The 14,925-nt window shown below is 44.8% G+C and overlaps 1 protein-coding gene and 1 long non-coding RNA gene across 2 annotated transcripts in view; one reads left to right on the top strand and one right to left on the bottom strand.

Annotated features, from left to right (window-relative positions):
- LOC134922745 (uncharacterized) overlaps nt 1-14,925 on the top strand; it is a 91,249-nt gene that overhangs the window by 31,428 nt on the left and 44,896 nt on the right. The gene's annotated exons all lie outside the window — the stretch shown is intronic.
- The window catches only part of LOC134922728 (cytochrome P450 3A12-like), a 157,445-nt gene continuing 144,949 nt past the window's right edge, over nt 2,430-14,925 (bottom strand). Inside the window, exon 13 of the mRNA XM_063920691.1 lies at nt 2,430-2,799. Coding sequence (XP_063776761.1) covers nt 2,704-2,799 — 96 coding nt within the window. The 3' untranslated portion in view covers nt 2,430-2,703. The remainder of the gene's footprint in view (nt 2,800-14,925) is intronic.

A 14,925-nucleotide genomic window follows, 5' to 3' on the forward strand; every position in this document is an offset into this window, starting at 1 on the left:
TGCCAAAGGGCACTAAAATGTCTAGTTATAGCTCTGGTGCAGGGTGTCCTGCATGCTACACAGCCCAGAAGCACTGTCACTACCCTCCTCCCCTTGCAACATTTTGAAGTGTCCAAATCAAGTTTCTATTTTTATATTTTAATCATTAATGAGAATCTTCATTCCGATGGGACTCAGAAAAGGACAGATAGGACCCCAATTTTTAAAAGTGAGGGCTCCCTGGGACCCACTTTTTTTTGGCCTCAGCGCGATCACTGCTCCCTGTCACCCCAGCTTTCCCTGTCACCCACTATCTCCCTGTCACCCCAGCCTCCTCAGTCACCCACTATCTCCATCACCTCTGCCACCCAGTCACGCACTTTCTCCCTGTCATCGACAATCTCCCTGTACCCCTGGGGGTACTATTGTGTGGCCACGCCCCTTCCTTGTGAGACCACACCTCTTTTAAAATTTGATCCTATCAAGGGGCGCTAAATTCTAAATTCGCTTACCGAAAATTTTTAGCTTGGGCCGGCCCTGAACCCACCCAAATCTAACTCTCTCTGCACATGTTATATCTGCCTCCCCTGCACTGCACATGGTTTTGCCCAACTGCTAACAAAGTTCCCGCTGCGATCAACTCAGAATTACCCCCTATATCTCTTGTGTGAAGCACAATTTGTTCCTTTTCAATATACTGTATCATCAAAATCTGTGTAAAATGAAATTCAGAGGTAGACGCTAAAAGCACGCAGTGGTTGTGCAGAATTATGCAAAACCGCACAAAGTGTCTAAAGGCTCATACACACTGTAATATTTTAGTCATTATCATTTTCCCCCTTCTGAGTGATACTAACATATCGCACAGTGTGTATACTGCAAACGACGGCAGATGTGCATCCCCTTGGGTGGTCAACGACCCCCTCTGTCGGGCATACGTGCAGGTCAATTTTAGCTATATCAGCCAAAACTGTATTTATAGGCCGGCTGCAGCGTGATGTCATTGAGCGATATCATTTGTATGCTCAATGTCGGGCGGCCCGGGAGGGAAGGCAACACACTGTGTGATATCGCTCATGGAGCATATTGCATAGTGTGTACCCACCTTTAAGTCAAAAGAAGAGAAAACTGCCCACTGCAGCCTTCTCTGATCTACTGTTGCACCTGAAGACACAGAATCAGATCAACTGCATGGCCATCAGACATGTCAATCATGCTGCAGCTTTTCAGGCACTGTGAGCGACGTCACAGGATCAGATCTGCACATGCGCAGTCTGATCCTGCGCAGATCATTAAACATCTGAGATTTCTGCACATATCGGATTTACGTAAATCTCTGAACCAAGGTGGTTATTCAGAGATGAACGCAGATCACTGCATATGCAGCCAGCTCTGCGTTCATCCCTACACATGCTGGGGGCTGCTCAGCACAGGGCCAGGCCACCCAGTATGTATGAGGCTGCCTCCCAATCTAATTGCGGACACATTGGAACTAAGGTTGATCCCTGGCAGCGCAGTCTGGCTGCACTGTAAGGCGGTTATTTTATTTATCAAAGCAGCTGCGTGTGATGCCACGCAGCAGCCCCAAAAATGGGGTCGGCCTACCCGTTTGCCCCACCCCCCAATGCCACGTTGCCACCCTGCAAACGCCCGCTGCTGTCAATCACATTACGGCCAAATCTGAATGACCCGCCAGCCCCATAGAGTGTTAGGTAGCCTTATTTAGGGCCTAATTCAGCATGGAACGCTGCTGCAGCAGTGTTCGCATGCTGATGCCCTGTGAAGTGTGCTCACGCTCAGAAGCTGCACTGCGCATACTGTGAGATGCAACGGCCTCTTACATCTGCGAACGTCTCTGCCTGATTGATAGACAGGCATTCAGTGGACGGGAACGGGCGTCACGGCGGCATTTAAAGGGTGTCGTAGCAGCATTGGGTGGTGTGGTCCAGACAATGCAGGCGTGTACGGACCATTTGCGGGGCAGGCCACGGTGGCTGCGTGACGTCACACGCAGCCACTGCAACCCGAAACATGGCGGATAGCTGTCTGCCTTAGCAGCTAGGCTGCATAGGCAGAGGGCTACCCTAAACATGCGAAAGCATCACAGCCGTGCAATGTTTTTGCATGTGCGTGGGGGGGGACGACGACTGGTTACGGCATGCAGGGCAGACTTGCCCTGTGCTGGGCGTCCCCCCGCATGTCAGTGTAATGGATCGTAGTTGTGCGATTTTTCGCACATCTAAGATCCATGCTGAATTAGGCCCTTAGCAGTATGTGTGTTAGTTCTGTTTAATAGCCGGTAGGTGTCACTGTTGCTGACTTTTATTTTTTTAAATTCTAAAAGTACTACTCAATATAGCAGACAGAATATTATGACAAAGCAATACAATTAACCAAATCTGTTATCACAGAAGATCAATAGTAATTAATTTTAATCATATTGAAAAGTTATATTTTCATGACAATTTTTTTTTTAAAACAAAAGTTCTTTATAATCCAAAATAGCTTTTTCTTAGGATCATTTGAGGTTTACAAAACAGTTTTCAGGATTATGTAACAAATAACAACTGCTACTATTACATTTTGCTCATGAGTGATATTATGAACTGCAATTCATATGGTTTCCCTAAGGACCCGTAATTTATCCTAATTCTATTCCATAGTGCAGATATCAGAAAGTGTTGGCCTGAGTCACATGACGTCCGACCACTGGTGACTTCCCATCTAGTCTTCTGCCTTCTGGCCGTCTCTAGGCACTAGATTGAGTATGACAGGTTTTGTTGTCTTTAGGAAACCTCGCGTGTCAATTTCCAGTGGGATCTGTTAAATAAATAAGAAGTAATATGTCACAAACTGGGTTCAATTAATAAAAGCGAACAGTCATTTTGTATGTTGGTTTCTGAAGCTTCGTTTAAATAGAGTTTTCATCATGACCTGTTCCAACCTGTAGAAAAGTGCTCCGGTACATCCCGGTTATTTTTCCAGTACAGGTATTACCTGTGCTGAACTCATTAAAAAGATATTTTATTGTTTTGCACAGGTAACTGTGACAATAATTGGTAGGAGCACAGCTTTTTTTACTGGGTGGAATGGGTCATTTTGTATTTGCTGCAGTTCTCTTTAAAGTGGTGCTAATTACTTTCCTCATCTGTTATCTCCAGATTTGGATTATCTATAAATCGTTACAGGCCCTAACGTTTTTGTTTTTTTAATATTTGTTTTCCTACTCCAGTCTTAAGGTGGGTACACAGTGGCAAACGCAGGATTTTCATGGGGGGGTTTCCAGAACTGGGTGGAGCCAAGCACGGGGGTGGGGACTGAGGTGACCCAGTACATGCTGGGTCCGTAAAACTAGTGTGTCTGTGTATATATATATATATATATATATATATATATATATACATATCTATATATGTACACATATATACCGTATATACACCTATATATATATATAAATATATATATATATATATAATATACACATAGCATATTAAACATGCATATATATATATCCATTTCAAGCTTCTCACACTCGCTTACAAAGCCCTCACCCACTCCTCTCCCATCTACATCTCTGACCTTATCTCCCTTTACACTCCCACCCGTCCGCTTCGCTCTGCTAATGCACGCCGACTCTCCTGCCTACGGATTACTTCCTCCCACTCCTACCTCCAAGATTTTTCACGTGCTGCTCCAATTCTCTGGAATTCCCTACCTCTCCCCCTCAGACTCTCCACCTCTCTACAAAACTTCAAACAGGCTCTCAAGACCCACTTCTTTACCAAACCCAGCCAAATCTCATCCTAACCCTCTGTTCTACGCTCTCTATGTACCCCATCTGTGTCACCTCTGTCTATCTATCCCTCCCCTTTAGAATGTAAGCTCTCACGAGCAGGGCCCTCTTCCCTCATGTGCTTATCCTTTGTCTTACTTTAATAATCTTTAACTGCATCAACTCCAGCAGTCTTCTGCCACCTGATATTTATTCCAGTGTCATCTGCTGATGTAACTATGTTTATTTACCCTGTACTTGTCCTATATTGTCATCAACTGTAAGTTGCTGTTTTCCTGTTTGATTATTTACGTACTCTGTAATTGGGCGCTGCGGAACCCTTGTGGCGCCATATAAATAAAGGATAATATATATATATATATATATACATACACATACAGTACAAGTATATATATGCATGTATATATATCATGTGTGTGTGTTTATATGTATGTATATACATGTGTATATATGTATGCACAAACTGCACATGGATATATATGTACTATAATTAAAATAAAGTAAACTTTTATGAAGCACTTACAAGTGCCACCAGGAAGAGATCAGGCTGCAGAGGACGCTAGACAGCCATTAACAATACTCATGCAGCATTAAAAAAAAAAAATAAAAAATAAAAAAATTTTTTTTTTTTTTTTTTGGTGGAGGGGGGTTTCTGGGTACTCGGAAACCCCCCCTGGGTGCGCCACTGGTACACACCAGGCGATGTGCTCCGTGAGCACATGTGTGTACCGGCGTATGCTGCACATCAGCGTCAGGGTCTGAATTTGCCCCATAGTAAACTATATCGCTCAGGAGGGGGAAAATTAGCAATATAGTTTACTATAACTTTACGTTTATTCTTCTTTCTCTTACGTCCTAGAGGATGCTGGGGTTCCATTTAGTACCATGGGGTATAGACGGGTCCCTTGGGAGCCATGGGCACTTTAAGAGTTTTCAAGAAGAAAAAAAGAGAATCAACTTCATACCAGCAGCACTCTTTCCCTTCCACAAGAAATGTAATTCTTTATTCTCTTAAATATCATTTTTTTACATATTTTATTGATATTCTACAAAATCACAAAGAAGTTCCAATACCCATATGTGATATATATATACATTTTATTGTTATCACATATAGTGTATTATATGTCCCCCTATTTCATAGGGGTCATGTAAAGTGAAATATAAAATAAAAAAAATAGAGACAGGATAATGTGTAGAAAATTAAATAAATTTAGTGAATAAATGTGATTTAAAAATGCTCATGCGCTGTCTTAATTCTATATATTAATTGGGTACCTGCGTTATAGCAATTTTACTTTATGGAGGTCATTCCGAGTTGTTCGCTCGCAAGGCGATTTTAGCAGAGTTGCTCACGCTAAGCCGCCGCCTACTGGGAGTGAATCTTAGCATCTTAAAATTGCGAACGATGTATTCGCAATATTGCGATTACACACCTCGTAGCAGTTTCTGAGTAGCTCCAGACTTACTCGGCATCTGCGATCAGTTCAGTGCTTGTCGTTCCTGGTTTGACGTCACAAACACACCCAGCGTTCGCCCAGACACTCCCCCGTTTCTCCGGCCACTCCTGCGTTTTTTCCGGAAACGGTAGCGTTTTTTCCCACACGCCCATAAAACGGCCTGTTTCCGCCCAGTAACACCCATTTCCTGTCAATCACATTACGATCGCCAGACCGATGAAAAAGCCGTGAGTAAAATTCCTAAGTGCATAGCAAATTTACTTGGCGCAGTCGCAGTGCGAACATTGCGCATGCGCATTAAGCGGAAAATCGCTGCGATGCGAAGATTTTTACAGAGCGAACAACTCGGAATGAGGGCCTATGATTCTTAAATGACCACTAAGCTGTTTCTGCCAGTAATACTTGTAGAGGGTTACATATGTTGCAGTGTTCACACAACATTTACAAGTTCTTTATCAATTGGTCACAAGTAACATATTTGTTGCTTAATTGTAGCAAGATGCAGATGTTTCCATTGACGCTGCAATATGAAATATATTCCTGCTTGCAGTAACTAGATAGTAATATTCCGTCAGTTATATTTGTCCCGGAATAATGTTAGCATATATGTTTAAATTTCTTACACACTTTAATTATATATATATATATATATATAAAGCAGACTCACTGGCTGCATAATTTTCTACACATTGGGGGTCATTTCGAGTTGTTCGCTCGTTGCCGATTTTCGCTATGCTGCGATTTATTGCTAAATGCGCATGCGCAAGACACGCAGGGCGCATGCGCTTAGTTATTTAACTAAAAACTTAGTAGATTTGCTGTAGATCCTGCGGCGCTTTTCAGTCGCACTGCTGATCGGTGAATGATTGACAGGAAAGGGGCGTTTCTGGGTGGTAACTGAGCGTTTTCCGGGAGTGTGCTAAAAAACGCAGGTGTGTCAGGGAAAAACGCGGGAGTGACTGGAGAAACGGGGGAGTGGCTGGCCGAACGCAGGGCGTGTTTGTGACGTCAAACCAGGAACTAAACGGACTGAGCTGATCGCAGTCTAGGAGTAGGTCTGGAGCTACTCAGAAACTGCAAGAAAATATTTAGTAGCAATTCTGCTACTATTTCGTTCGCTATTCTGCTAAACTAAGATACACTGCCAGAGGGCGGCGGCCTAGCGTGTGCAATGCTGCTAAAAGCAGCTAGCGAGTGAACAACTCGGAATGAGGGCCATTATTCTGTCTCTATCTATTTATTTTATTTTATATTTCACTTTACATGACCCCTATGAAATAGGGGGACATATAATACACTATATGTGATAACAACAAAATTTATATATATCACATATGGGTATTGGAACTTTGTGATTTTGTAGAATATCAATAAAATATGTAAAAAAATTATATTTAAGAGACTAAAGATTTACATTTCTTGTGGAAGGGAAAGAGTGCTGCTGGTATGAAGTTGATTCTCTTTTTTTCTTCTTGAAGTTTCTATATGTACAAGTGAATCAACAATCAGCGCCATTTACATACGTTTTATGTTGAAATATTTGCTTATCAACATAAAATATTACGCTATTAATATTCCCTGGAGAACACTGATCATTTACTATTCTGGTGCTGGAGTATCTCGAACTCAAAACACTTTAAGAGTTTAATAGTGTGGGCTGGCTCCTCCCTCTATGCCCCTCCTACCAGACTCAGTTTAGAAAATGTACCCAGAGGAGCCGGTCACAGCTAGGGGAGCTCTTAGGAGTTTTTCTAGTTTTATTATTTTCTGAGTTTAGTTAGGTACAGGCAGGCTGCTGGCAACAGCCTCCCTGCTTCCTGGGACTTAGGGGGGGGGGGGGGGGGGGGTAGGAACCAACTCTAGAAGTTAATGGTTTTCTATATCCGCTGACAGGACACTGAGCTCCTGAGGGTGCTGATCGCAAGCCCACAAGGCGGCCTCTCACTCCCGCAGCACGGCCGCCACCCCCTTACAGAGCCAGAAGATGGAGTGGTGAGTATGACGCTGGTGCCCCAGTAAGTGGGACACCAGCGGGAATGGCGAAACAAGGGTAGGAGCGCATCTCTGGCAGGCTGTGCTCCGGAGGGCTCAGCGGTACTTGATGTGCGGCGCTGTGAGGGGCGCCCTGGGCCAGCGCAAATACCTTACACTGGTCAATATGCTAACAGGGGCTAGTCCCACTGTTAGCAGTCAAATCACCTCAGGCCAGTATAATCGTTGAAAGTGGGAAGACGCGCCATTACAGGAGGCGGGGCTTCTTCCTCAGAGAGGATCCAGCATTCAACAGCGCCATTTTCTCTCTGCAGACACGCTGACAGGGAGCGCTGTCCTCCACATCGTAACTATGGTAACAAGGTGTTATAAACAAGGGGGGAGAGTAAATTATGTACTAGCTACCCTGTTAAGGTTAGGATAGTAAGCAGGTTTTTTTTATCATAATAAAAGCCTATTAGGGCGCGCTGTGGCTGGCTTCTTGTACTCTGCGACTCTCTGAAGATATTCTGGGGTGGGAAACTGTGTTGACATTTTCCTGTGTGTGTGTAACTCACTTTACCATGTTAAGGACTTTGTCCTGTACTGCAGTATGTATATCTTCTCCTGGGGAGTCTATACCATGTTCAAAACTGTACAAATTCTCAGGCTTCGGTGGCCTCCATGGGGTGTACTTTAAAGTATATTTCTTCAATATATCCCATACTGGGTAGAAGCTGCAGTTTTAAAATCCCACAGCTGTGCCTCTTGCCCCAATTACGTACCCTAACAAGCGTACAATTGCCCATATACTGCATTACATATGAGGGGGGCAACATATGTTTGAGGCTTTTAGGGATAAGGAATATTATTTATATATATATATATATATATATATATATATATATATAGTCAAAATATATATAATAAATGCCTTCCCACATCCCTAAAGAGTGTCTAAATTGTCAATGACGGTTGTGTTACCTGTCCCTGGTACAACCTCCATAAAGCATGATCGCAGATTGAGTCTCATCTCTAATACTATACACTGCTACAGGTGTGACTCGAAGACCCACTATTGCGTAGATCTCTGGGGCTATTGTAACGTGGTCAGGCTCCTTACTTGATGATTTAGAATCTATGTGTAGGAGTGACATGTACTTGTTTCTATGTCACATACAGGATCCTACAGGCTTCACAGCCATTGAGGAGATTGGCTTGCATAAAGCAGGGACCACTGCTTTGGCAGTTTCGACAAGCAGGGGACGGTGGCTACACCAATGGACTGCGGATACAGAATCCAAGAAAGGTATGGTAAGTCAGCTCTGCACGGGTGAGGCCCTGTTGGGATGCTCGGGATACGTGAATATCCGTGCCAACTGTGAGTAAGACTTGCCCTGTGCAAGTGGGACGACAGCGGGAATGGCGAAACAAGGGTAGGAGCGCATCTCTGGCAGACTGCGCTACGGAGGGCTCAGCGGTACTTGATGTGCGGCGCTGTGAGGGGCGCCCTGGGCCAGCGCAAATACCTTACACTGGTCAATATGCTAACAGGGGCTAGTCCCACTGTTAGCAGTCAAATCACCTCAGGCCTGTATAATCGTTGAAAGTGGGAAGACGCGCCATTACAGGAGGCGGGGCTTCTTCCTCAGAGAGGATCCAGCATTCACCAGCGCCATTTTCTCCCTGCAGACACGCTGACAGGGAGCGCTGTCCTCCACATCGTAACTATGGTAACAAGGTGTTATAAACAAGGGGGGAAAGTAAATTATGTACTAGCTACCCTGTTAAGGTTAGGATAGTAAGCAGGTTTTTTTAATCATAATAAAAGCCTATTAGGGCGCGCTGTGGCTGGCTTCTTGTACTCTGTGACTCTCTGAAGATATTCTGGGGTGGGAAACTGTGTTGACATTTTCCTGTGTGTGTGTAACTCACTTTACCATGTTAAGGACTTTGTCCTGTACTGCAGTATGTATATCTTCTCCTGGGGAGTCTATACCATGTTCAAAACTGTACAAATTCTCAGGCTTCGGTGGCAGATCCCCCTGCGGTGGCCTCCATGGGGTGTACTTTAAAGTATATTTCTTCAATATATCCCATACTGGGTAGAAGCTGCAGTTTTAAAATCCCACAGCTGTGCCTCTTGCCCCAATTACGTACCCTAACAAGCGTACAATTGCCCATATACTGCATTACATATGAGGGGGGCAACATATGTTTGAGGCTTTTAGGGATAAGGAATATTATTTACACATATATATATATATATATATATATATATAGTCCAAATATATATAATAAATGCCTTCCCACATCCCTAAAGAGTGTCTAAATTGTCAATGACGGTTGTGTTACCTGTCCCTGGTACAACCTCCATAAAGGCTGATCGCAGATTGAGTCTCATCTCTAATACTATACACTGCTACAGGTGTGACTCGAAGACCCACTATTGCGTAGATCTCTGGGGCAGCGGGGCTATTGTAACGTGGTCAGGCTCCTTACTTGATGATTTAGAATCTATGTGTAGGAGTGACATGTACTTGTTTCTATGTCACATACAGGATTCTACAGGCTTCACAGCCATTGAGGAGATTGGCTTGCATAAAGCAGGGACCACTGCTTTGGCAGTTTCGACAAGCAGGGGACGGTGGCTACACCAATGGACTGCGGATACAGAATCCAAGAAAGGTATGGTAAGTCAGCTCTGCACGGGTGAGGCCCTGTTGGGATGCTCGGGATACGTGAATATCCGTGCCAACTGTGGGTAAGTTGACATATCTTCCTTCCATAGCTGCACAGACCAGGAAATTATATCCTACACCTAAACTGCAATCCCTTCGAACCACAAGGTTTAAACATGAGTCCAAGGGTTTCTCCACTTCCTTCAGAGGACGTTGGGGAAAATACAGAAAACCTGCACCGCCAGGTTCCCAGGGACGGATTTCGGATTCTGCCTTCTCAAACCCTTTGGTTTGTCTGTGCACCTCACTGCCTGGTGATCAGGCCGCTTGGAGAGACACTAAAGAGATTTCAGTTAAACATCTGGGCGATATCCTGCCTAGACCCCTTGAATGGTTAGGTTGCGCAGGGGTGCAGACTGGAGTTTCTAGTACTCCCGCCTCACAGATTATTAATAGCTTCTCAGACAGAAGGTACACTACTGCTGGAAGCTGTTCAAACATTTGCCAAACAAATGTCATTCTTCCAGTTCCACCTCACCTACAACACAAGGGTTATTACTCAAACCTGTTTTTGGTACCAAAACCGGACGGTTTGGTAAGGCCAATATTAGACCTAAAAACATTGAACCCTACTTGAGGAAATTCAAATTCAAGATGGAGTCTCTGAGAGCAGTGATCTCAGATCTGGTGGAGGGGGAATTCCTAGTATCTCTGGATATCAAGGATGCGTACCTTCACATTCCGATCTGGCCACCTCACCAGACTTCTCTAAGATTTGAGCTGATGGACTGTCACTATCAGTTCCAGGCACTGCCATTTGGCCTCTCCACAGCACCGAGGGTGTTCCCCAAACTCATGGTAGAGATGATGCTACTCCTCTGCAGACAAGGAGTGAATATAATTCCATATCTGGACGATCTTGCCTACACCAGGATATTGGGTGGATCCTGGACCATCCAAAGTCCCTGTTGGGATGCTCGGGAAACGTGAATATCCGTGCCAGCAGCGGATAAGTTGACATATCTTCCTTCCATAGCTGCACAGACCGGGAAATTATATCCTACACCTAAACTGCAATCCCTTCAAACCACAAGGTTTAAACATGAGTCCAAGGGTTTCTCCACTTCCTTTAGAGGACGTTGTGGAAAATCCAGAAAACCTGCACCGCCAGGTTCCCTGGGACGGATTTCGGATTCTGCCTTCTCAAACCCATTGGTTTGTCGGTGCACCTCACTGCCTGGTGATCAGGCAGGTGGGAGAGAGACTAAAGCGATTTCAGTTAAACATCTGGGCGATATCCTGCCTAGACCCATGGAACGGTTAGGTTGCCCAGGGGTGCAGACTGGAGTTTCTAGTACTCCCTCCTCACAGATTATTAATAGCTTCTCGGACAGAAGGTACACTACTGCTGGAAGCTGTTCAAACATTTGCCAAACAAATGTCATTGTTCAGTTCCACCTCACCTACAACACAAGGGTTATTACTCAAACCTGTTTGTGGTACCAAAACCGGACGGTTTGGTAAGGCCAATATTAGACCTAAAAACATTGAACCCTACTTGAGGGAATTCAAATTCAAGATGGAGTCTCTGAGAGCGGTGATCTCAGGTCTGGTGGAGGGGGAATTCCTAGTATCTCTGGATATCAAGGATGCGTACCTTCACATTCCGATCTGGCCACCTCACCAGGCTTCTCTAAGATTTGAGCTGATGGACTGTCACTATCAGTTCCAGGCACTGCCATTTGGCTTCTCCACAGCACCGAGGGTGTTCCCCAAACTCATGGCAGAGATGATGCTACTCCTCTGCAGACAGGGAGTGAACATAATTCCATATCTGGACGATCTCGCCTACACCAGGATATTGGGTGGATCCTGGACCTTCCAAAGTCACATTTGGAGCCGACAGACAACGTTGGTGATCCAATCAATGGTCCGGGACGTCCTGAAGCCAGGCAGGGTATTGGTTTGTCAGTGCATTCGTTTTCTGGGGAAGATGGTAGCCTCCTACAAGGCTTTACAGTAAGGAAGATTCCATGTACGGTTCTTCTAACTGGCTCTCCTGGACAAATGGTCAGGATCACATCTTCACAAGCACCAGCAGATACGCCTGTCACCGAAATCCAGAAATTCACTCCTCTGGTGGCTGCAAATTTCTCACCTACTCGAGGGCCACAGGTTCGGGATTCAGAATTGGATTCTTCTAACCACGAATGCAAGTCTCAGAGGTTGGGGAGCAGTCACCCAAGGGGAAGACTTCCAAGGAAAGTTGTCAAGTCAGGAAGTTCTCCTACCGGTAAACAGTCTGGAACTAAGGGCCATATACAATGGTCTTCTACAAGCAGCACATCTTCTGAAAGATCAAGCCATTCAAGTTCAGTCGGGCAACGTCAGGGCGGTGCCCTACATAACCAGGCAAGACGGAATGAAGAGCAGAGCTGCAATGTCAGAGGCAACGAGTATCCTCATCTGTGCAGAGTGAGAATGCTGATTTATATACTGGAATGAAAGCTATACTTTAAACACACCTTAAATACACTTTACCATGGAGCCGCTGTAGCCACTATACTTAATACACACTCTATGTACTTTTTACGCTATTAGCGTAAAGTAGGGGTGGGGAACCTTTTTTCTACCAAGGGCCATTTGGATATTTATAAAATCCTTCGGGGGCTATACAAAAATTATCAACTTAAAAACTAGCCTGCCCCCAGTAGATATGCCCCATCAGATATGACCCCTAGTAGCGCCGCTTACACACACACACACACACACACACACATTAAAAGAAAGAAAAGACACAATACTCACCAGCCGCGCTCCTGCTTCCGGACCCTTGTCCTCTGCCTGGCTGCCCGCTCCTCAGAACTATGGGAGAGACGTCATGACATCTCTCCCATAACACCGCACAGGAACACACGCACATTGCCAGAGCCGGATGCCGGAGCTCAGGAGTGAGCTCCTGCCTCAGGCTGCTGCTGAGGGGAAGAAGCCGGGTGCCCGCAAGTAACAAAATCTCAGTGGGTGCCCGGCATCTCCCTTGGTTAGGTGAGCCTGGGAGGGCCGGATCAAGTGGCTTTGAGGGCCTTATACGGCCCGCGGGCCTGAGGTTCCCCACCCCTGGCGTAAAGAGTCCCGTACTGCGTACGCACTTTGCCTACAAATGCCGCGCTGACGGTACAAAGTACACACAGCTCGTATACACCCAATGAATACACTTTAAACCTTATACAGCAATACAATGCAATACTAATACACTTTAAACTTTAGCAGGGAAAGAAAGACACGACACCAGTCTGTAGTTAAACCACTGGGTTCCGACACCACAGCGTATTATTGCTGAAAGGGGGTTACAATACAAACAATACAATACAACAGAATAATGGCTACATTCAATGGTACATACGTGATTGGATTAGCCGCGCTACCCGGTCCGGTCCTCGGTCATCGAATAGATAACTTTGTGAGTCTTGTGTCTGACCAGGCCTGCAGCAGGCTCTCTTTATACAATTCATCCAAAACTTAACACAATGGATACTGTAATCTCTTTGTCCATTGGACACAGGGATGGTCATTTACAGTACAGGAGAGGTCATAGGTCGGTTTGAATAGGTGGGCGATGTCTGTTCCAACTGCTCTTGTGGGTGGTCTCCTCTGGATTCCCGCTGCATACATAATGTACAGTAAATACAGTTTATATCTATATTCCGCTCCTGCACATAACTATCCGCAGGAACATGCGATCTTCCTCAAACCAACACCGGAATGTTACCCTTAAAATACCCTACAGCTGGATACCAAACACCACCTTATAACCTTGTTATGTCCCCTCCTATCCTGTAAAGGTGAATCCCTTTGTTCTGAAACCATTTAAACTGCTGTAACTTGCTGCTGTAGTGCAGGGAGGCTATGTGTAAAATGTGCACTATTTGGATTAAATATGTAATGTGTTTTGATGGCTTTTCCATGCGTTCACAAACTCTACCGTAAATAATCATACCACGCGCTAATACGCAGGTCCGCAGGAGCGACCATACGCAAATTGCGAATATGCGCACGCACAGCAGAGCAAGTAAGCGCACTGAGGCCATCTGTGCGTAATTTGTACGTAATGTATGTACTGCAATATTTTTCGACTTTGACAGTTCACCAATAACTGCCACTATCTAATCACTAAACAGAAAAATATCTATACAATATCTACAGAAGCTTTGATGATCGGGGAGAGTTGTAGGTGGGAAATGTATGACCTAGTGGGATAGTAAAAAGCATGTATGTATGAATCTATGTCTGAGGGGCATGTATCATCGTGCCGTATGTGTTCTAAATAAGCTTCGAGGTACTGTATACATTAAATCCTTCTCATCCCGTACAAAGGGTCTGTAAATGGGCCAACAAACACTACCGAGCTCTTTTCGGCTTCTTGTTCCAACAAATGGGGTGCACATTTAGTTGATGATACATGGAGGGGGAACATATGTGAGTGCTAGTATATGTGGATATCACCTGTCGACTATGTGTGCTGTTAACTGGAGGTTGCAGAGATGAAGATAATTCACATATCCAAAATACATTCACATAAACATTTTGGGTAGGGCTGATGTCTTTTCCGGATGGATGTATCTGGGCAGAGGGGGAAACAAAAGAAAAACGGGTGAAAGAAACAGGCCATGAAATTCATTTGCAATCCTTATCATAACACTGTCTCTATGGATGGGTCATAAATTAAATCTGCTGCTATAACAGCGCCCTCGCTCCTTAGACTCATCAACTTTGTGCCGTGCTTGCGCCGCGTCAGAATTCGAACACACCTAAATATCGAACCAATAATAATGACGACTCCCAGGATACAAAGGAGAAACTTCCCTACACTCATAATAAAATTTTGAGCCCACTCTCCTAAACCTGAGAACCAATTTCGTGGGTACAACCATGAGACCCAGCTGGTCAGTTCATTACTCACAGTCGCTAAGGTAAGGTTGTGCTTCCTCCTGAACTCCCACTTCAACTGCAAGATATCGTCCATCTTTTGATCGATGATCTC

This window comes from Pseudophryne corroboree, chromosome 1, assembly GCF_028390025.1.
Source record: "Pseudophryne corroboree isolate aPseCor3 chromosome 1, aPseCor3.hap2, whole genome shotgun sequence".
NCBI classification, from domain to species: Eukaryota; Metazoa; Chordata; class Amphibia; order Anura; family Myobatrachidae; genus Pseudophryne; species Pseudophryne corroboree.